Source organism: Lithobates pipiens, unplaced genomic scaffold, assembly GCF_037356315.1.
Source record: "Lithobates pipiens isolate NorthernLeopardFrog02 unplaced genomic scaffold, aLitPip1_a1.2 Scaffold_28, whole genome shotgun sequence".
In the NCBI taxonomy this organism is placed as follows: Eukaryota; Metazoa; Chordata; class Amphibia; order Anura; family Ranidae; genus Lithobates; species Lithobates pipiens.
The window spans coordinates 200,766,501-200,790,910 of NW_027507789.1; the positions used below are offsets into that span (position 1 = coordinate 200,766,501).

Below are 24,410 nucleotides of genomic sequence, written 5' to 3' on the forward strand. Positions count from 1 at the left end.
GCGTCTCCTTGTCCTCCGTACTGTGCAAGCGCAGTACAGAGCGGACACTATCCGAAGGGGGTCATTTTTTTCGACACAACACTGGGACAAGGTCATCTAGAGCCCAGGGCGAACATGCCAAACTGTGCCCCCCCCCCCCATGTATGAGCGTTATGTGTCCCCCACAAATACATTGAGCACTAATCTGCATGCTTACCCCCTAAGCATAAATAAACCCTCCTCCCAGTACAAATCTGTCCCCCTGATGAAATCTGAAATCACCCCTCTCAGCACAAATCTTTGCCCCCCCCCCCCCAAAAAAAAAAAGTAATCCTAACACAAATCCTCTACCCCGTAACATTTTCACTCCTGGTACACGTCTTCTCGGCCCCATTTCAAATCCTCCCTCCTAGCACAATCTTATCCCCCCCCCCCAAATTCCCCCTTCCAACACAAAACCTCTCCCTTCAAATCTCCTTGTGGCACCCCTTCCCTACATCACATGATACCACAGTGCCCAGGGCAGCCGCTCCTTCTGCCCACCCCTTGTCCTGGCCCTGGCTGCTAGGTGAAAGTGCTAACCACTACACCACTGTGCTGCCCCCCAATGATAATATTCTCTATATTAGATCCTGTTTATTTCACATACTCTCATTTAGATTTGTCTTCGCATCTTCCTGAAGACTGAGCTGTCTCGCCCAAGTGACAGGAGTTGGGAAAACAATGGCAGTAAAATAAATATGCAGTTAAAACAAATATCTCAAATTAAATAAATGAAAAGGAAAATGTCAATCCATGACAAATCAACCTCAACATTTCCAGACGTGCGTAAAAAATCCAAAGTCAGTTGTTTTATTGGATGCCAAAGTGTAAGTGAATGTAACCTCTCATTACAGAATTTGGCTGGGGGTGCTGCTCTGCACTGCAGTATATCGCAACTGTGCAGAGCTTTGGGGAAGATTGCTCCTTTTTTTTTTTTTCTCCCCCAGACGCCTCTGTGATCAGATTGCTGTATCTCGCTCTGTCAGGAGAATAAGACAAGTGCGCTCGTCAAGGGCTTCAGCAAGATGACAGCAGAGAGAGAGCAATACCAATGGACGCTGGAACGCACGTCCCAATCACTAAATTACATCATGCACAAGAGAGTGGGAAGAAAGGGGGCCTGTTAGAGCAGGGAGGATTTCACACTGTCACTTGGAACAAAGAACTCTGCTCATTCAGCTGGGAACGTGGTGCATGCAAGATAGCGTCTATTATTTTCTGTACCCCCAGCTGATAACCAACTTTGTGCTTTGGAAGCCACGTATCTGCCTTATTGATCAGAGTGGCACCTGCCTTTGTTCCTGCTCAGCCTGACACACATCAGATAGTCATTTCCTGATCTTCAAGGTCATCCTAAAAAAAAAAAAGTAACAAGGTTGTAGAGTCTTCCCTCTTCCGCTCCCAGTCAGTTTGAGGCTGGCAGTCAGAATAAGTTCTTCAGCACTGACCAAGCTGTCCACGAAACAGGCAAGCATTGTACTGTATGTATAGAGGGAGCTGACCAGAGTGCTGAATGAGCTCCAATGATCCATAAACTCTCCCAGTAGTCCGATCACCACCAGTCCAGTGTCTAAAATTTCCCATTGCATTACAGAATAAAGAAAATCTAGTGTGGATATGTCGGTGTGTATTGATAGGCCATACTTGGTTGTCATTTATCTAGAATTCTACATCATACTGTAGCTAGTAGTCACATTTAGTTGGACTTTTCCTATGATTTGATGATGTATTGCTACTTATTCAATTAGTTTTCCAAGTTCCAGAACATGATCTCAGCAAGTACTGACCACAGTTGTCCAGTTATCCCAAATACATCAGGCAATTTTTGCAAAACTAGACCGAAACCAAGTCTTATACTTGGCCTGTGTACTGCCATTTGTAGTGACACCAAACAAATCTGAACCTAGTAAAGCTTTATGTCCCCGTCCGGCTTGTACAGCCCTGTCCTGTAGCTTCCATCCAGGGTGCAGGCTTTGTGAAGAGTCCGTCTGCTTATAATAGTGAGCAAGATTATGAACCGCAAGCCACACACCGAGCAATCCCATGCATCAAAGAGGTGATGGTAGCCTCATTCTATCTCCGTCCTTACCGCATCCCCAACACATTTCGTCCTGCCCATTGGGCTTAGTCATTGAGGTCAAAAACAGATCTGAATTCTGTACCTGATCTACGGCCATATATGAAAACACTCCCAAAATTGTGTCGGTCTGCTTCCTTTCACTAGAGTATTTGTATTCCCTTTTCCTGACCTAGTCCTCTGTGGTGTTACCACATGATTCCCAGGATTAGGCCTTGTTGTGGGTGAAACATGTTTGGCTTTGGGTGGGAGTGAGCAGTGTGCTGTCAGTTAACCTTGGCTGGAGCTGAACGTCTTCAATGTGTAGCCCGTTATTTGGATGGTGGATTACAGTGGAGCAGGAATTGACCCCAGGACCTTGACACCCAGAGGGTAAAGGTGACGGACTGGCCAAGCATGTCTCCAGACCTAAACTTTATTGAATATCTGTGGAACATCCTCAAAAGGAAGGTGGAGGAGCGCAAGGTCTCTAATATCCACAAGCTCCGTGATGTTGCCATGAAGCAGTGGAAGAGGACTCCAGTGGCAACCTGTGAAGCTCTGGTGACCTCCATGCCCAAGAGGGTTAAGGCAGTGCTGGAAAATAATAGTGGCCACACAAAATATTGACACTTTGCTCCCAATTTGGACATTTTCACTTAGGGGTGTACTCACTTTTGTTGCCAGCGGTTTAGACTGGCTGTGTGTTGAGTTATTTTGAGGGGACAGCAAATTTACACTGTTACACAAGCTGTACACTCACTACTTTACATTGTAGCAAAGTGTCATTTCTTCAGTGTTGCCACATGAAAAGATATAATAAAATATTTACAAAAGTGTGAGGGGTGTACTCACTTTTGTGAGATACTGTATATATACAAATATACACAGGCATGTGTGTTTGAGCTTTGGGGTGCACACCCTAATCCATTACACACGGGTTTGTCTAATAGTAGGCCTAATTAGTCTTATAACTTGGCTTATGTACTGCCATTTTTAGTGACGCCATTTTGAATTATGTGCCTCACCTAGGACCATATATAAAAACTCTCCCAAAAATGTATTGGTCTGCTTCCCTTCCACCAGAATGTTTGTATTCCACTATTCCTTACCTGGTCCTCTGCAATCTTACTAAATGATTACGGGGAAAAAAAAGGGAGAACGTCAATCCAAACAAGCTGGTTACATAATTGTTGAGATGTCTAATTACGGAGAACTATGTAAATGTAGCATTTGTACTTAATTACAAATGTCAGGAGACTCTTAAATTAGCGTTGTAGGTCCTCACTGACTCTACTCCAGTGTGCGTAGACTTAGATGTCCCCGCTTCCAGCCTCATTCATCTCAAGTTTCTTACTAATTGGGTTATTTATGGACTAATTGGCAGGAGATGAATGAGGCACTTTGGATCCAAGAGAAATGAAGACTTAATGCTGTGTATTTATCCAGGTATAGTTTATGAGAATTAAAGGACCAGTAAACCTTAATTACTGAGGTTACTTTATAAAGTTCTGACATTTACAAGCTTCCTCATGAAAAATCCTATTCAGTACATAAATTGACCTATTGACATGATTTTTAAGGTAAATACACAAACCTAATAAATGAGCAGCAACCCAGAAAAGCAGGCACCACGGGTATCCTGCTCGTACCTATATATGACCTGAGTTACAGTGCCTTGAGAAAGTATTCATACCCTTAGACATTTCCCACGTTTTTTCATATTACAACCAAAAACATAAATATATTTTATTGGGATTTTATGTGATAGACCAACACAAAGTGCCACATAATTGTGAAGTGGAAGGAAATGATAATTTTTTTTGCCCATTCTTTATTGCAAAATAGCTCAAGCGGATGAAGAGCGCTTGTGAACAGCAATTTTCAAGTCTTGCCACAGATTCTCTATTGGATTTAGATCTGGACTTTGACTGGGCCATTCTAACACATGAATATGATTTCCATTGTAGCTCTGGCTGTATGTTTTGGGTTGTTATCCTGCTGGAAGGTGAACCTCCGCCTTCTTTTCCAGACTCTAACAGGTTTTCTTCTAAGATTGCCCTGAATTGGCTCCATCCATCTTCCCATCAACTCTGACCAGCTTCACTGTCCCTGCTAAAGAAAAACATTCCCATAACATGATGCTGCCACCACCATGTTTCACGGTGGGAATGGCGTGTTCAGGGTGATATGCAGTGTTAGTTTTCCGCTACACATAGCGCTTTGCTTTTAGGCCAAAATGTTTAATTTTGGTCTCATCTGACCAGAGCACCTTCTTCCACATGTTTGCTGCACCTTCTTCCACACGTTTGCTGTGTCCCCCACATGGCTTCTCACAAACTGTAAACAGGACTTCTTAAAGCTTTATTTCAACAATGTCTTTCTTCTTGCCACTCTTCCATAAAGGTCAGATTTGTGGAGAGCAAGACTAATAGTTGTCCTGTGGACAGATTCTCCCACCTGATCTGTGGTTCTCTGCAGCTCCTCCAGAGTTACCATGGGCCTCTTGGCTGCTTCTATGATGAATGTTCTCCTTGCCCGGCCTGTCAGTTTGGGTGGACGGCCATGTCTTGGTAGGTTTGCAGTTGTGCCATATTCTTTCCATTTTCGGATGATGGATTGAACAGAGCTCCGTGAGATGTTCAAAGCTTGGGATATTTTTTTTATAACCTAACCCTGCTTTACACTTCTCCACAACTTATCCCTGACCTGTTTGCTGTGTTCTTTGGCCTTCATGATGCTGTTTTTTCACTAAGGTTCTCTAACAAACCTCTGAGGACTTCACAGAACAGCTTATTTATACTGAGATTAAATTACACACAGGTGGACTCTATTTACTAATTAGGTGACAACTGAAGGCAATTGGTTCCACTAGATTTTAGTTAGGGGTATCAGAGTAAAGGGGGCTGAATACAAATGCACGCCACACTTTTTCAGATATTTATTTGTAAAAAAAATCTTGAAAACCATTTATAATTTTCCTTCTACTTCACAATTATGTGCCACTTTGTGTTGGTCTATCACATAAAACCCCAATAAAATAAATTTACGCATTTGGTTGTAACATGAGAAAATGTAAAAAATTTCAAGGGGTGTGAATACTTTTTCAAGGCACTGTACTTACTGTATGTGTGCGAGGGAACCCTCATACCCAGAGCACTTTGAATGGGTTCCACCACTCACCTTGAGTCAGTCAAAAGGCTGTAATCCTGTGATTTCAAATATGTTAGCAAAAGTGTATCCTTTCATTGAGAACAGAAGGCATTGGTACATTGGCAGTGAGCCATGCCTGCAATGGGGATGAGGGTAAAGAGAGGGGATGACCTTACACAAAATACAGGCTTTGGGCTCTGCATTGGGCTTATTGACGTTAGATCAGTGGTCATCAACCCTGTCCTCAAGGCTCACTAACAGGCCGGGTTTGCAAGATAACTGAAATATATCACAGGTGATCTCATTTGCGGCTCAGTGATTGCAGTATTCTAGTCTGCATCTCCTAAGTTGCCCGTTCACACTACCGCGACTTGTCAGGCGACTTAGCCACCTGACAAGTCGCGCTCCGTTCTGTACTATGGAACCGTTCTAATAGGAGCGACTCAAGTCGCTCCGACTTAGAAAAAGGTTCCTGTACTATTTTTGGGGCGACTTCAGGCGACTTGCATTGACTTCTATACAGTAGTCGTTTTGCAAGTCGCTGCTGAAGTCGTGTGCAGGTAGCGTCTATGAGTCGCACTGCAAGTCGTGTCGCCCCTGTGTGGACGGGCACTAAGGGTCGATTCACACTGGGACGTCTTGTCAGGTGACTTAGCCACCTGACACGTAGCATCTCGTTCTGTACAATGGAACCATTCTAATCGGAGCGACACAAGTCGCACCGACTAAGAAAAAGGTTCCTGTACGACTTTGGGGGTGACTTCAGGCGACTTGCATTGACTTCTATACAGAAGTCGTTTGGCAAGTCGCCGCAGCGGTCGCTTCCAGGTCGCCTAAGGCAGTAGCACTGCAAGTCGTGCTGCCTCAGTGTGAACCGGACCTCAAGGTAATACATTATTATTATTATTATACAGGATTTATACAGCGCCAACAGTTTACTCAGTGCTTTACAATATAAAAGGAGACAATACGGTTACAATACCATAAAATACAAGAGGATTAAGAGGGCCCTGCTCAGAAGAGCTTACAATCTAATAGGGTGGGTATCAGAGCCTAGTGACCGGTGAGTCCACTTGGGCAGAGTGTGGTCTCCCTTACGTGTCCGACTCGCGGTCCCTGGTAGAGAAGACAGGTGGCTCAGGAGTGCGAAAGAGTATGAGAGCCTGGTAGGTGAGTCCTGATGCTGGAAGAGAAGGGTCTTCAGACAGCTAGGTGGAGAGCAGGAATGCAGGCAGCGGATACTGAGCAGGAGCCGGTAAGGTAAGTCTAAGTACAGGCCGGGTTCAGCAACGTGCAGGCAGCGAGGTACAAGGGAGCAGACAGGAGCAAGGTCAAAAACGAGCCAGAGGTCAGGTGCGGGCGGATATCCAGGAAGGTCAGAAGAGCAAGCCGAGTTAATAGGTAATCAAGCCGGAATTCAGGTTCAGGGAACAAGGTCAGGGGGAGCTGTTGATCAGGCAGCACTGATCAATGGGTTTAGCCAGACTAAATAGGCCAGCCGGTGCCAAACAGCGCGCACGTGTGTGTGCGCGCCAACACGCATGTCCGTGCGCAAACCCGCACGCACCAGCGCCCCCAGAAGCACTCGGGTCGATGCCCACAGGAACGCACTTGCCAACAGGCATCTGCGCGTATTCGCTCACCAACATGCGCACCAGGGTCAGCCAGCACATGTGCACGAGTGCCCACAGGAGCGCGCACAACCTCGCACACAGGAACACGGGCGCCAACGCGCGCCGTCACACACCGGTGCGATCCAGGGCCGCCAGCCATCCGTCCAGTCAGGTAACCTCTCTGACAGTGGGGCAGGTGGTACAAAAGATTGTAACTGTGGGGAATGAGCTGATGGAAGTGGTAGGAGATTAGTTGGAGACATGGTAGGCTTCCCTGAAGAGATGAGTTTTCAGGGATCGCCTGAAGGTAGCGAGAGTAGGGGATAGCTGGACCAGTGGAGGTAGTGAGTTCCAGAGGATGGGAGAGGCTCTGGAGATACATAAAACCTGGCCTGTTAGTGGGCCCTGAGGACAGGGTTGATGACCACTGCGTTAGAGGACCTGTGAATTCTGTAGCGTAGGGGAGAAGAGGATGTTGGGAACCGGTCTTACAACCTGCAGGGAGCATGCCGGTAAGGAGGATGAGGAAATAAAACATCTTTTTGCTTCCCCTTAGACATAAAAGAATTTTAACCCTTGCACTGTGGGTGGCAGCCCCTCTACAAAGGGGGAAAAATCTTCCTTTTCCTGGAGTCCATCTATTAATTAGTTTCTATATTGAGAGAGCGAGGGGCAGCACTCCAAGCTAATCAGGGCTCCAATGCTTTACAGAATACTGCCCGTCAAGCCATTTAAGCATGCTTACAGGAAGAGAGAAGAGAAGGGTGGCCTACTTTGTGTGCTGCTGGTCTTTTTTTTTATCCATTGAAAGGCTGTGATGCTTAATGGCAACCAAGCCTGCAGTGCAGGTCAAGGACCCAGCTTCCATCAGAAACCTATATTCAAGTTTCGGACAAATAACGACAATTTCTGTCAAGTTTATACTTCTGTCTCTGACCCCATTATTGAGATTTGTTAAGAAGACTGCATTTCAAGTACTTATTAGTTTTCATGATGGCCTCTTAGAACGTTGAGCCTATCAGGCAACCGTCTGATCTGACTGCTCCGGATTAGAGTGGGGTCTCCAGTTCTTGCCCAGACAAGCCCTGGCTACAGTTTAACGTGGACAAAAAAAAAAAAAAGCTGATTGTGTCTCTAAAGGCTGACATTACCAATGTAAATGAGTGGCCTCATTCTTCTGACACCTCTGTGCTCCAAAACTCTGAGCGCTAATACTTGTATTCCGCTGAACCAAGCTGTGTGCCTGCACATAATCACTACAAAAGGTAGAGAGGACTTGGACTTGGTCCTCTCGCTAATGAACATCATTATCACTCATTATCTGCTTTAATTAATTTATTCATCAAATTCTGATTTGGGTGGCAGTGTTCATGCTGTGAACACCACAAAGACACATCGCTGTTGTCACTGATGCATAGCGAGTATTTAGTGTGATTGAAACCCGCATATAATTATCACCCGAAAAACAGGTTCGTGATATCCGAAGGAACAGAAAATAAGTACACAGAATAGGTATTGTTTCAGGTACAATTGTTGTAATATTACTTTTTCTTTAAAGAGGTGATGAGTTTACTTCCTCTTTCATTCCCTGCAAAGGCAAAGCATAATGGACTACCATGCATCGCATAGTAGCCCATTATGTGTCACTTACCTGACACAGGAGCCAGCGAAGTCACCGCTGTCCCCTGTAGTCCGCCGCATCCATCTTCTCGGTGGGGTCTCGCAGCTCCGCCGCTGTCATTCGGCGAAGCCACAATGACGTCACTCCCGCGCATGCGCACGGGAGCCGAGACACGCAGCAGCTCCGTCGCTGAGAATGCCGCGCTCAGTGTGCCTGCGCGCCGCTGTCTACTGCGCATGCGCCATAGACAGCGGTGCCCGTTTTCGGGCAAATATCTCCTAAACCATATAGGTTTAGAAGATATTGCTTGGACCTACAGGTAAGCCTTAATCTAGGCTTACCTGTAGGTCAAAGTGGTTTGTAAGTGTTTACAGCCACTTTAAAAGGAGGATGCTGCCGATCCAATGGGTTTTATCTAACCCACCTTTCTAACCTACAGATAGTGAAAAGAATTAAGTGGCAGTTTCCTGCAGGAAATCGAAATGAGACATTTAAATGCAATATTTGACTTTTTTTCCTGCACGTATTTGGCCAAGAAATATGAGCATGTCAGAGATTAGAGACCTGCTTCCTGAGAGCTTGGACAGCTGCTAATTAGCACAGACACATAACTGTTATTACACCCTTGAAGTCAAATTGCAATAATTTATATTTAGATATATATATATATATATATATATATATATATATATATATATATATATATATATATATATATATATATATATATATATATATACAGTGGGGAGAACAAGTATTTGATAAACTGCCGATTTTGCAGGTTTTCCTACTTACAAAGCATGTAGAGGTCTGTAATTTTTATCATAGGTACTCTTCAACTGTGAGAGACGGAATCTAAAACAAAAATCTAGACAATCGCATTGTATGATTTTTAAATAATTAATTTGCATTTTATTGCATGACATAAGTATTTGATCACCTACCAACCAGTAAGAATTCCGGCAGTCACAGACCTGTTATTTTTTTTTTTTTTTTTAAGAAGCCCTCCTGTTCTCCACTCAGTACCTGTATTAACTGCGCCTGTATAAAAGACACCTGTCCACACACTCAATCAAACAGACTCCAACTTCTCCACAATGGCCAAGACCAGAGAGCTGTGTAAGGACATCAAGGATAAAATTGTAGACCTGCACAAGGCTGGGATGGGCTACAAGACAATAGGCAAACAGCTTGGTGAGAAGGCAACAACTGTTGGCGCAATTATTAGAAACTGGAAGAAGTTCAAGATGGCGGTCAATCTCACTCAGTCTGGGGCTCCATGCAAGATCTCACCTCGTGGAGCATCAATGATCATGTGGAAGGTGAGGGATCAGCCCAGAACTACATGGCAGGACCTGGTCAATGACCTGAAGAGAGCTGGGACCACAGTCTCAAAGAAAACCGTTGGTAACACACTACGCCGTCATAGATTAAAATCCTGCAACGCATGCAAGGTCCCCCTGCTCAAGCCAGCGCATGTCCAGGCCCGTCTGAAGTTTGCCAATGACCATCTGGGTGATCCAGAGGAGGAATGGGAGAAGGTCATGTGGTCTGATGAGACAAAAATTTGCTTTTTGGTCAAAACTCCACTCGCCGTGTTTGAACACTTAAGTCATCAGCACACCAAGACATTTTGGACAATTTCATGCTCCCAACTTCGTGGGCATAGTTTGGGTATGGCCCCTTCCTGTTCCAACATGACTGTGTACCAGTGCACAAAGCAAGGTCCATAAAGACATGGATGAGTGAGTTTGGGGTGGAGGAACTTGACTGGCCTGTACAGAGTCCTGACCTCAACCCAATAGAACACCTTTGGGTTGAATTGGAGTGGAGACTGTGATCCAGGCCTTCTCTTCCTCATCAGTGCCTGACCTCACAAAATGCGCTTCTGGAAGAATGGTCAAAAATTCCCATAGACGCACTCCTAAACCTTGTGGACAGCCTTTCCAGAAGAGTTGAAGCTGTTATAGCTGAAAAGGGTGGGCCGACTCAATATTGACCTCTTACGGACTAAGACTGGGATGCCATTAAAGTTCATGTGGGTGTAAAGGTAAGCGTCCCAGTACTTTTGGTAATATAGTGTATCTGTAAAGAGAGAGTAATGTCACCAGCACACCAAGATCTCCAAAAATTGGTCCAAAGCTTTAATCAGTGATCACATCATTACAGCAGAAAGCAACGTTTCAGGGCCACGCAGGACCCCTTAATCAGGCACCTCTCTGTAAAGAGAGGTGCTGTACACATGTGACACAAAACAGTAATCTGGCCATGTCTATCACAAGTACTTCTGGTTTTCTGTTATTTTGGGGGGTCACAAGTCCCCTTTAAAGACGGTGTGAAGGCAGTGAAGAGTAAATAAAAGAAGACTGGTAGTAATGTGGAGATTAGTTACAGATAATGGCATCATACAGCAAATGAACGCTCAGATGGGTTTCACGCTTGGTGGGACTCTGAGGCTTTGAGTTCTTGTATTAAGCACCTTCCAGCGTGAAATGCATTTGTGTTCAGCCGATACATTGCACCATCATGTGTGATTAACACCTTCATTGTTAAATGTGATATAATATAATCAGGCTGCCTTCCGCATTGGAATCTTAATGGAATCTCTATTGGCCTTTGAGTGCATACGTCAAAAAAGAAAGAAAAAGAAACCCCCAAGAGATACAATAGCGTGAGTGTCCTCCTAGGCATTCCTTGCATAACAAACACAAAACCTTTCATCGGAATTGGATGGAGCTGTGCCTGTTGAAATCAGTTCTGCTTCCTATCCCCAGTTCCCCGTTCTCGTCACCAGCCCTCACACAAACCTGATTTGTTCCCGTAGGGAAAAACGCCATATTCCCTGTGTCTGTAGGATGGGGCTTTGTCGAGGGAAGTCCCAGAGAAGGTATACAAGGACAAGTGTTACACTAAAATGTTAGACAAGGATCTCAGCAAGAATACGCCTTGGGAGATGAGTGGAGAGCTTTTCTGTAGACACAAAGTATAGTTACGGCTTCACAGGAGCAGTCAGTACAAGCTGAGCCGGTCCTTAAGGGAAAGCAAGTCTGTACAAGCAAATCTGCATACAATGTTCAGCTCCCCCCCAATACTCAATGTGTCAGCCAGCAAAAAGGACCTATTTAACCACGTCAGCCCCGGAAGGATTTGCCCCCTTCCTGACCAGGGCATTTTTTTTGCAATACGGCACTGCGTCGCTTTAACTGACAATTGCGCGTTCGTGTGACGCTGTACCCAAACAAAATGTATGCTCTTTTTTTCCCCACAAATAGAGCTTTCTTTTGGTGGTATTTGATCACCTCTGCAGTTTTTAATTTTTTCGCTATAAACAAAAAAAAAGACTGACAACTTTGAAATTACTGTATAAATGTTACTTGCAGGGAAGGGGTTAAAACTAGGGGCGATCAAGGGGTTAACTGTGTTCCCTGGATGTGTTCTAACTGTAGGGGGGAATGTGGCTGACTAGAGGAGGAGACAGATCGTTGCATTGGCTCTGGGGACACGCTGCGGGGTGCACTAAGGCGTCTTAAAGAGCCGTCGTACAGCTACGACGGCTCGCCCCGGGAGAGCCAACCTGCCCCAGTATAACTGCGGCGGTTGGTCAGGAAGCGGCTTAAACCAGCATTTTACTTGGTGATCAGCAGTGTTAATTTCATTGACTAAAACAACTCAAAACATTTTAGTCGACTAAATGAGTACTATTTTAGTCAACTAAAATACGTCTTAAACTGAAACAATTGAGATGACTAAAATACGACTAAAAGTAAAATGGCTTTTTACTCAAAAGACTAATGACGCATACACACTAATTCAGCCAGAAAAAGACAGATGAGAGCTGTTCATCGAAAAATGCGACCGTGTGTATGCTCCATCAGACTTTTGCTGGCGGAATTTCGGCTAGCAAAAGATTGAGAGCAGGTTCTCCATTTTTCCGACGGAAAAAGTTTCTATCGGAGATTCCGATCGTCTGTGGCAATTCCGACACGCAAAATTCCGACGCATGCTCGGAAACAATTCGACGCATGCTCGAAAGCATTGAACTTCATTTTCGCGGCTCATTGTAGTGTTGTACGTCACCGCGTTCTTGACGGTCGGAATTTGGTGTGACCGTGTGTAGGCAACACGCGGTCTACACACGGTCTACACACAGATTCAATTTTTCACTCCAGCAGTATATAATGAGTTTGGAAATTGTAGAGAAATGTTAAATAATGCATTACAATTTAACTACACCCATTAGATTTTAGATGACTAAAATGAGTTGTCAACTAAAATGTACTGGGGATTTAGTCGCCTAAATACGACTAAAACTAAAACAATTGCAGAAGACTAAAATGAGACTAACTAAAATGCTATTTTAGTCCTAAGACTAAAACTAAATCAAAATTTTCTGGCAAAATTATTATTAGTATTAGAGTGCCGCCACTCTGAGTGAAGGAGCACAGGGGACACCTTTGGACAGCAGCAATCTCAGCCTTGGTGCAGGGGAGTGTTATAAGTAGCAGATTTAAATACACTAACAAATTGAAGCCATACTCTACCTCACTCTTTATAAGCAGCTTTAACTTTAACTTTGCCTATAGTTCTACTTTAAAACCATGGCTTACGAAGATGTGATGGCTGTATTTATTTCCTTTTTGCAATGAAAGGCTGACAGTAGCCGCAGCCATCCTTGATGTTTACTTGTAATCGCTTTATGGAATGATTATCTATGGTGAGGGACAGATGACTGTCCTTGGACACAAACTGTTTGTGTCCTGGAGTGATCATCTGTCCCATACCCCAGGCAGTGTTAATTTTAGTCTTAGGACTAAAATGGCATTTTAGTTTTAGTCCCATTTTAGTCTTCTGCAATTGTTTTAGCTTTAGTCGTATTTAGTCGACTAAATCTCCAGGACACCTTAGTCGACTAAAATGTCCTACGTTTTAGTCAACAAAAATCTCCAGTACATTTCAGTAATTACAATTTAGTTGTAGTCATAGTCTTTTGACTAAAATAGCATTTTAGTTGTAGTCTCATTTTAGTCTTTTGACTAAATGGCTTTTAGTTTTAGTCGTATTTTAGTTTTCTCAATTGTTTTAGTTTTAGCCGTATTTAAGTCGACTAAAATAGTATTCATTTAGTCTACTAAAATGTTTTAGTCGTTTTAGTAGACTAAAACGTTTTAGTCGTTTTAGTCAACTAAATTAACATTGACCCCAGGTAATTTCTCCATGTAATATTACAATGGAATACCAGTGGACAACTGCTGCCAGTCTGTCACCAGTTTGTATGGGCTGAGCTGTATGTTTTGTGCGGGAGCCAGGAGAAGGGGCTTCTTTTTTTTTTGTCCGGGTTGGGGGGGAGTGAGCAGCTTTTTTCCCCCCCCCCACCTGTAAAGTGCTGCCCTAGGCCTGGGCCTTGTTGGCCTAGGCCAAGATACAGCGCTGGACCTGTCCCAGAAGATTGCAGGGAGGGAGGGAGGGAGGGGGGAGAGGTGATCTTCCTTTCCGGGGCCACGGTGCCAGGGAGGAAATGAGAGCTGGGTGCCTATAAAAACAGGGTACCCGCTCCTCCCCCAAAAAAATGACATGCCAAATGTGGCATGTCAGGGGGTCACCGTCACTTAAAGGGGAAGTTCCATTTTTGGGAGGAACTCCGCTTTAATGGAGTGAGGCTGTCAAGCCATTTTTTGCTCTTTCTGATACAGCCGGGCATGCCACTTATGCCTTTAGGGAGTCCGGATCGAGTCGAGTTGCCTCGATTCTTGCAGGGGGTGCTGAAGTAGTTGGGCTGCCGCATTTGTTTGAAGGGAGTCCTAAAATAGTCAGGTGTCCACGTTGGCTTGCAGAGAGTCCTAATCCACTTGGGTGGATGCCTTCTGGCTGCCTGTCCTTCTGATGTAGTCAAGGATGTTACTTCTATTGCAGGGGGTCTTGTTGCAGTGAGGAATGTTGCTTCTGCCTGCCAGGGGGGGGTCCTGATGCAATCGAGGATGACGTCTATGTCTGATGCGGTTGGGGATTCCACTGTTGTCTGTGCCGGGTCACCCTGCTGTGATTATTAGGGAGAACATCTATTATTCATTACCACTGAATAAATGCTAAATAATAAAACGAATGAGTTCATAATCAGAATTGAATTCACCAATTATATGCTTACAATGGAAAAGGGTTATGCCGTGTACACACGGTCATATTTTTCAACTGAAAATGTTCGATGGGAGCTTTTCGGCGGAAATCCTGACCGTGTGTAGGCTCCATCGGACCTTTTCCATCTGAATTTCCGGCACACAAAATTTGAGATGTAAACCTCAAATTTTCTGACAACAAAATCCATTGTTGCAAAATTCCACTCGTGTGTATGCAATGCTGACGCACAAAGTTCTACGCATGCTCGGAATCAAGCAGAAGAGCAGCACTGGTTATTGAACTTCAATTTTCTCAGCTCGTCATACGTCACCACCTTCTTGACGTTCGAAATTTCCGACAACATTGTGTGACCGTGTGTATACAAGACAAGTTTGAGCCAACATGGATTTTGTTGTCGGAATGTCCGATCGTGTGTACGCGGCATAAGTGTGCAAAGGTTTTGAGTCTTTTTTTTCTAAATGAAAAAGAAACCTTTATTTTATCTACAGGACTGTTTTCCTGTATCTCTTTATCCACATGGACAATACTATTGACTTTTCTTTTCTGCTTTGTACCTGCACTTGCTCACCTTGTAGTTGGCAGGAAAAAGACTAAATACTAGACGTGCATGACGAAAAAATTTGTTTCGTTTCATTTTGATTCGTAAAGCTAGTTATTTCATTTAGTTCAATTCGGTTGATTCATTCAATTTGTATTCGGATTTTTCAAATTTTCTTCGAATCGCTCGACAACGAAAATATTATATGGTTTTGAATGCAGCAAAATGAACAAACAAAAGAAAAGTCTTCATCAAATGATTACAATGACTCTTTAAATTACCTTTGGCTTAACAAAAACAGCTTTTTTTTCTAAATGGTACTCTAATAACACAGTCTTTGATTTCAGCATTATGTGTAGTTAGAATTCGACTGGAGTTCAGTGTAAGATTCAATTCGAAAATTTTCAGTCTGAATTTCCGAAATTCCGAAATTTGGAATAATTTCCTTTATGTTACTCAGAGCATTCGGTAAAATTTGTTTATATTGTAATTGGGGTATTCGCATATATCCGAATAAAGAAAAATTTGTCAGAATATTAATTCGGAACGAAACGAACCGTACATGTCTACTAAATCCTCGGGCTCTGTTTTCACGACATTTTCATTTCTATTCCAATCCTTCACATCCAGTGTGGTGTAGTGGCCAGTGCCGGGACAAGGTACAACTAGAGAAAACATGCCAAACTGTGCCCCCCCCCCCTCCCCCAAAGATGTATGAGCATTATGTGTCAGCAAAAACCTCTCCAAAAAATTGAGCACTAGTTTGCATGCTTACACCCTAAGCATGAATTCTCCCAGTACAAATTTTGCCCCCCCCCCCCACCAAATAAAATAAAAAAAATCACTCCTCCTAGCACAAATCCTATACCCCTCAACTTTCCCTTTCAAGTACAAATCCTCTCCCCCTCACTTCAAATTCCTCCCAGCACAAATTCCCCCAAACCCCCTCCTAGCACAAATTCCCCCCAATCATCCCTACTAGCACAAATCCCTTCCCCTCTAAAAACAAAAATCCCCTCCTAGCACAATTCCCCTCTACCATATCACCTCTTCTGGCACAAATCCTCTTTCCCCATTCCTCCCCCCCAACACTAATCCCTCTAAATCACCCCTCGGAGCACCCCTCCAAATTTCCCCTCCTAGAAACATCCTTAGCCCCTGCTAACAACACAAACCCCCTCCCACTCAGTCTCCTCACAACATCCCCCCACACCCCTAACTGATACCACAATGCCAAGAGCAGCTGCCCCTCCTGCCTACTCCTTGTCCCAGCCCTGGTAGTAGACCACTGAGTAGGACCTAAAAATTGTGATGAAGACTGACCTGTACATACTGATTACAGGGAGGACTATGAAAGCAGATTGCAATGAAGCAGCTTTCTCATTAGACATCGCTGCTCCTTTTTTGTATGTTTGCACATTACGCGATTTACCTTTTGTTGGGTATTTAAACTTTTTTTGTGAAGTATAAGAAGCCATCTGTTTCTGCACATTTTGATTAAAATGTCAATTCTGGTTTCATATTTTTAGCCAGGCCAGGAACGATGATGGAATATAAGCAAGGGATATGATAGATGTAGAATCCAGTGTACGATGTTACGATTCCCCTCTCAGATGCCGTCAGCCTGAGCTCGGCACATCGGGAACACTGCTCGGTTCACTCACAGTTCAGGCACACAGGAAGAGAAGCCGACCTGGATTAGAAACATTGATTTATATTGAATTTCAGGTGGGGTTGTAATGGACCCCTCTATGGGTTCATCACATGGTCATGTCAATCGGGAGCTGAGGCTTATGCGGCTCATAGCTGGCTCCTAATTGGCAGAATTAAAGGGACAAGCCTCAATCATTTTTTTTTTGTTGTGTAGAGCTACCCTTGTAGGAGCCGCTAAGTAGATTACCCGGATGCTTTTCCCCGTAGTTGCCTCTCAACCTCACACACAGCTCTGGTCACTCTTCAGGCTCTTTAGCGAATCTAGGGGTATGCTTTTTATGATGCTTTAAAGTGGAAGTAAACTCCCCTATCATTTTCAGCCAAGGAAGCTGCCATCTTTGCCTCTGTTTAATCTTCAACTGCTATGGTGCTGCACATGTGATTCGTTATGACACCAGCCATTGGATGGTTTGATAGTTTGGCTGAGAGCACAGCCAATGTGCAGTTAGCATTCCCAGCATGCCTTTTTTTTTTTAACTGTTTAAATCAATGGGTTTACTTCCACTTTAATAGGAACTTGGATAGATAGTGAGTAATGGTAGGATACTCCAGTAAACCTTAGTAACGATTTAAAAACAAGTCCTTGCCCAAGTAAAGGGTGGACTTTACTTGTATCCACCCAAAGTAGGAACTTTCTTCCTATTACAAAGTTCCTACTAGCTTTAGAACATTCAGGGGGCTAGGCTGTGGAAAAAACAGGCTGCTCTCTGGCTCAGAGTATTTATGCAGACTCCCAGTCACTATCTGGGCACCTCTTCCCAGGGACTGGCCAGGGCTGTATGAATACTCAGCTGCTTATTAGACTTTTCCTGCCTACTAACTTCCAGAACATTTCTGGACCTGCCAGGGGGAAGCAGCCAATCCTGCAGCCACTGAAACATAGAGCAGGCCAGAACAATCAAACACAGCCACGCTACAGTGAGCCAGAACCAAATCTACCTAATCCTAGCACCTATCAAGGAGGGTTCTACAGTTCCTATCATGAAGGGACTTCTACACAGTGCATCATACTTTATGTTCTCCAACCTAAAAGTTCTCTCTACCTGCTTCTTTTTACTTTCTGAACTAAAGCCGGCCATACACATACAGAATTTGCATGTTTAGCTCAGTGGGCTGACCAAGATTAAAATTCACAGGTTCCCCCATGCCAAACAGCGTAGTTGGATGAATGTTCTGATGCCAGCTATTGTATTCTGCCATTATCGCAATACCCAAACAGTGTCTGAAGCTGATTGGATGCAGTCACTGTTTGGCTGTTTTTCTTTTTAGCCCAGCTCCCTCAATATTTCAATAAGGTCTTTCAAACCAGAAGGTATAAGCAGGGCCACCCAACAGCTTTAATTGTGATCGACGACAGAAACTGGCTAAAATTTGAGCCGTATGTGGTCAGCTTTAGCTACCCCTGTGAACACGCCATGTAAAAAGCCTATGGGGAAGACCTTAAAGCATAACTAAAGGCAAAAAACATTGTTTTTGTTTTGGACAGAGTGGAGAGAGATTAGAACCACTGTCCCTATTGGGGAGATTCCCCCTCTGCAATAATCCTGTTTACTGTTATCACCAAAAGTGGAAGAAAATCTCAAATTCTTGGCTGAATCAAGAAGAGAAAAAGAGGGGAAAGGGTCAAATGTTATTTGGGAGCGTATTTATATTTATAATCATTGATGTTTTAAAATGTTAGTTTTGGTTTACCTTATCATACAGCTATGTAGCACACCCAGAAAGGATCCGCCAACTTTGAAGGTCCTGTTTCTCCAACTTGGTGCACACAAAGCCAGGCACACAGTATTTTTTTTTCTTTCTCACTGACTCAAATAAACAGAGATTTTTTTTTTTATTGCCGGCTTAAACTTGGATGACTATGAGGATGACATGGGATCCTCCGAAAGAACACAGTCAACCTAAGACACCTCTTGTCTTACTATTCTGACAGAGACCTTCCAGGACTTGTTTCTTTGTAGAACTGAGAACTGCACACAGTCTTTAGGGCATAGGATTAGGTCAGTACTCACAATGCCACAAGATCATTAGTTGCCTCCTTCTGATACCCCCTCCCCAGCTTAGATTATAGCTGGGAACTCTATGACCTCTAAATAGCATCTTTAGCAGAAGGGCAGGGGTCTCCTCTGAAAGGGCTGAACCCAGGATCCAACCACTCTGCTCTAGACTTCAAACTATTTATGGGCTCTCCAGCTCTCCAGTGCCTGGCTGGGTCCCGATACATTTTCAAGTTGCTTTCCCATTCTTCCTCCCACTGTAATTCTAGAATGCAGGGAAAAGCAATCAGTCCAGCAACCTGTGAAACACCAAGCAGACCAGAACAATCAACCCCTGCTTCACTGATTACAGAGTAGCTAAACTAAGTTTGCCTAGAAACCTACACTAACTGAGAGGGTACTAAAGCTATCTTTCCTCATTATATATCTCAAACCTGAGCTTATTTCTTAGTAGTACTGCAGAGCGTTTGTGCTTTATTGCACCTCACTCTCGGAGTAAGGACCATGTCACACAAGTGATTTAATAAGTACAGGATGGACCTCCTATGAGTTTTTGTTGCTGGAACAAAATTAATTTCAGTCAGTGATTGGTCTGTGTCTCAGAAATCTTGAGGGATCTGTAGCAGCGTTTAAAGCAGACTACCCAATCACCAGCTTCACTAGCTACTCATGTTATCCAATGCAGCTGCTGGTGACTGTGGCACACCAACCAGTAGCTCCAAGGTGTTGTAGTGAATTGGTGGATGATGCCACCATGTAATCATAAAAAAACAAGGATCTTCTCTGTCACACCTTGGAATACTGACAATTGTCTCCTTTTTCATATAAAGCAACAGGCATCACCGGGCATAATGTGGATAAAGGACACGATTACCACTATACTAAGGTGTGTTGGTGAAGATCCCTATATTTCCATGTCCAGGGATGGAACTTCAAAATCTGTTTGTAACAGGCATAAATAACACAGAGTACAACACACAGTCTACCATGCTTCTCTTGGCAGTTAAGGGGCACAGCCCCCAAGTGACACTAGCTTTGCTTCTTCAAACATCGTAACTCGCTAATGTCATCATCAACGTATCCCAGATGTCTCCCTTCAGTAAACATCATTTCAGGATTCATTTTCAGCCTCTGCAATCCTACAATAAGCACTATTAGGGGCTAATTCCTGACCCTAGAGAATCCCGTGCCTGCTAATCCAACCGTAGACTAATTATTTACTCTCCGCTTCCTGTGACTGCACAGTCTTCCAGCATAAATATCCATCCGCACTGACTTTCCAATCGTATCCGTAATTACATTATTGAAGGAATTCTGCAGAAGATGATAAATGCCTCCACCAGACAATCACACCAATGATATGGATGTATTCCTGATTAGAAACTACTGTTCTCCCACACCATCCTTCAATTTGTAGCGGAAGTGCTCATTAATTGTGTCCGCGTTTAGGGCTGCCGGTGCAAAACTTTGCAAGATGATTATATTTCATTTAAAGACTGAGACCTCCTAAAACCTTTATTTTAGCTTTGTGTGGTTACTGGTAAGGTGGATCCTAATATTGTATGGCTGAGAGATTTCAGTGGAGAGATATCGCCACCAGCATTCTCAATTCTACCACATGCTTATTTCTGAATGACTATAATTACTGCATAAGGTATGACAGGTTCTTGCTGTATTTCCTGTATGGCTTATGTAATGTCTACACTAAGACCATGTTATCTGCCTATTTCTTCCCATAGAAAGTACAGCAGTACACCGTTGTCGTTCAAGCCACAGATATGGAGGGAAACTTAAACCACGGATTATCCAACACCGCCACGGCCATCATAACTGTTGCAGATGTCAATGACAACGCACCGGAGTTTACCTCTAAAGTGGTAAGTCGGTCTATATGTCAGTGTTTATTTCTATACAGGTTTCCTTTAAGTTGATCTTTTGGCAAGTACAAATTAATGAAGCTCTCATACATATATATCACCTTGATTTTTAAAAAGCTATGGGACACAGTGTTTTTTCCTGGAGGATATACTGGATCATATACTTCCTGTGGGGCAACACTAGGAGTATCAAGAAAATGCCCACACTGAGGTGTATGTATTCCTCCTGGTTATTCCCACAATCCTCATAGATTAAAAAGAATTACTCACTCTACATGTTTTTTTTTCTGGGGTGTCTCTAACGTATTTATGAAGAATGGTGTCTTCACTTAGAAGATGCCAATGTTTTTGCATACATGTTCGAAGTTGTTGGTGCTGGGCGGAATATCTGGTGATGAACTTACCCTGTTTCCCCTAAAATAAGACCTAGCGTGATTGTCGATGTTGGCTGCAATATAAGCCCTACCACCCAAATAAGCCCTACTCTGTTTCCTCAAAAATAAGCCCTACCCTGAAAAGAAGACCTACAAGGACTTTAACTAGGGCTTATTTGGGGGGGTAGGGCTTTTATTGCAGCTATCACCGACAATCACACTAGGTCTTATTTTAGGGGAAACAGGGTAGTAGTCTGATGTTTGGAGTTAGACTTCGCATTGGAATAAAGCAATGAGTTCCTATCCCTATTTAGAGCTTTATTGTATGACTTCCTAAACAGGAACTTGGTTGCCCCCAGGTCTTATAGACAATACTATAGTGCCTGGCTACCACACCAGGGCAGGCGCAAACTGAGCAAAGCAAACAAGTACTTGTGGTTGGCAGACAAGCAAAGTGGTTTAATGACTGTACAGGTACAAGGCAGGCAAGTTTCAGAGTAGTCAGGATCTAATCCGTAGTCAAAAGGCAGGCAGAGTTCAGAGAATAGTAAATATCTGATCCAAGATCATAAACGGGGGACTCCAAACAACAGAGCAGGACAGAGAGACAGAGCTTGAGCGTGTATTACACAAACTATCACAAGCATGACACTGCAGGCTTGGCTGGCTTAAATCAGGTTTGGTCTCCACCCAGAGACTGGCCACATAAATCACCTTGCAGGTGGACAAACAGACCGGGAGAATGTATCACAGCCAAATCCAGGATGCTGGAATGAGATTAGCAGCTAACAGGGATCAGGAGTAATACATGCGCCTGACATTATTTAGCAGAGCTGTAGTGTCAAAGAAACAAGCATAAGAAGAAGCTGATCAGTTCATGTGCTGACAAAAAAGCTTGCCGGTATGAGCAGAATGACAGAGAGGTGAGCTCATTACTGTGCTGCTTCTGCATTCCCTCTCCAGTTATATCTAAAAGGTGGGTCAGCACAGTCTTGGCTCAGAGGAAGTGTGTTGTATAGTGTTGGCCATCAGACTGAGGACATCTTGTGGTAGAAAAGAAGTACGGGTATGAACAGAAAAGATATTCACCTGCACTCGTGCAGGGCAGTATTGGTGTAAAATGGTAGTCATTTCGGATTGTAGGTTATATATAAAGACCATGTGTGTCTCGCTGCCTAAACTAACCATGGGTGGTCCGGAGAAGGCCAAGTGAGAAAGAAGAAAAAGGCGCGTGATCTAACCCATGGATCAAATTGATATAGTTTATTCAAAACAGGGTGATGGGTACAGAGAAATTATTACTTATTCATAAAAACTAGGTTCCAAAATATTAATTTAAAATTAGTTAAGCCCATACAAAGGCAAACTGTGAGGCTGATGCGTTTCGAGGGGTTCCCTCTTCACCAGAGCTATCATCCATAACTCAGCAGTGGTGGGTTTTCTGAGCAGGAAAGTCTTATGTGGGGGAAGGATGCGTTTTCGAGGGGTTCCCTCTTCATCATAGCCTTGGAAAACAAATATAATTATAATGTGGTAGGTTTACATAGAGAGGAGTGGCTGAGTGAGAGCTGTATCACATGATGGGTGATGTATTCTCCTTGACTCTAGTGGTATCCACATCCCAATGCTCATATTTTTGGCTCCATAAGATGCGCCTGACCATAAGGCGCACCTAATTCTCTGCTGTCCCTCTTCAGTGGGACCAAATTGACATCCCCAGCATCCTTCCCGCACATAAGACTTTCCTGCCACCACTGCTGAGTTATGGATGATGGCTCTGATGAAGAGGGAACCCTTCGAAACGCGTCAACCTCACATTTAGCGTTTGCCCTTGCATGGGCTTAACTCCTTTTAAATGAATATTTTTAACCTAGTTTTTATGAATAAGTATTAATTTTTCTTTACCCATCCACCCTGTTTAGAATAAACTGTATCGATTTGATCCATGTGTTAGCTCACACGCCTTTTTCTTCTTTCTCACTTAGAAAAGAAGTACTGCAGGGGAGAGATGTGGACAGAGAATATTGCAACAAAAGACACATTTTTTTTTTATTTTTTTTTTAAAGTGGATTTAAACCCTCACATATATATATATACCCAGTGAAGTGAACAGCCTCAGATGATACACAGAGATGAAACAAATCTCCCTACTTAAGTTTTACTTGTATATCTGCTGTCTTCAGCTTTATATATTCTTTAGAAAGTGCACATCCTGTTACAGATTTTTCTCTTCCTGTTCTGCACTGCAAGTGGATTATTGGCATACAGCCAAGACAGTTGATTGGAGGAAAGGCACACACCCCATCCACATAGGCAAAGCTGTGCTCTGATAAGTCAAGCTGTCTGCTAATCTATTTATAGCAACCTCCCACGACACAAATTTCAGGCTGCTTTTATCTCCTGTGTCGGAGAACTTGTCAGAAGTTATCAGGCTGATAACAGAGCTACAGAGCAGGAGAAAGCCACAGGACTCAGTGCTTTGGAGAGAGATAAGAAAACACTGTAGAAATATGTGCCCCGCTCAAATTTCATGAATCGGGTTTACATCCACTTTAATATATTTGTTCTGCTTTAAAGGTTAATATAAAAAATATTGCAGCTCTGTGGAGGAGGACAGGGGTGGACTGACAACTCATGGGGCCCCCGGGCAATAGGAGATTATGGGGCCCCCAGACAATCCGAGATTATGGGGCCACACAGTATACACACACACAGTATACAATCACACAGTATACACATACATGTACACACAGTATACACAGACATGTTTCTATTGGCTGAGAAGGTACTGGAGAGGTGGGGCAGTTATAATCTTGGGATTTTTAGACCAAAAGGATGTCGGTAAGGGACATTTCAGAGACAGATGTAAAAAAAAACGCAGATTTTTAGATACTGTCCCTGGTTTTACTGAGGCTGGTAACCCTGATGGGGCCCCCTAGTGGCTCAGGGCCCTCGGGCAGTGCCCAAGTGGCCCAATGGTCAGTCCGCCCCTGGAGGAGGAAGAAAGCTTTAAGGAGTACTTTAGTCCTGGAGACATTATATAAAATAGGAACAGTCATGGGAGCTTTGGAACTTTCACTACACCAAAAACTACCAGTGCACAGCTCCCGGTGGCCAGAGCTAATCTACCGCCTGCCCATTGCTGGATCAGAAAAACCATATACAAAGGGATTTCATATTTTTGGATGAAATCTCAGTACAATGTAAAGTACATTCCCCAGGCTACACTCAATCTGTTTCCTATATTTTCTTATTAATTAGTCACTGACAGGTCTGTTACTGGTGAAGGTGGCACAAGCCCAACCACCGGTGACT

At 43.6% G+C, this 24,410-nt stretch overlaps 1 protein-coding gene across 1 annotated transcript in view; it reads left to right on the top strand.

The window, feature by feature from the left end:
• The window catches only part of CDH4 (cadherin 4), a 1,072,466-nt gene that overhangs the window by 977,001 nt on the left and 71,055 nt on the right, over positions 1–24,410 (top strand). Inside the window, exon 8 of the mRNA XM_077460271.1 lies at positions 20,584–20,721. Coding sequence (XP_077316397.1) covers positions 20,584–20,721 — 138 coding nt within the window. The remainder of the gene's footprint in view (positions 1–20,583; positions 20,722–24,410) is intronic.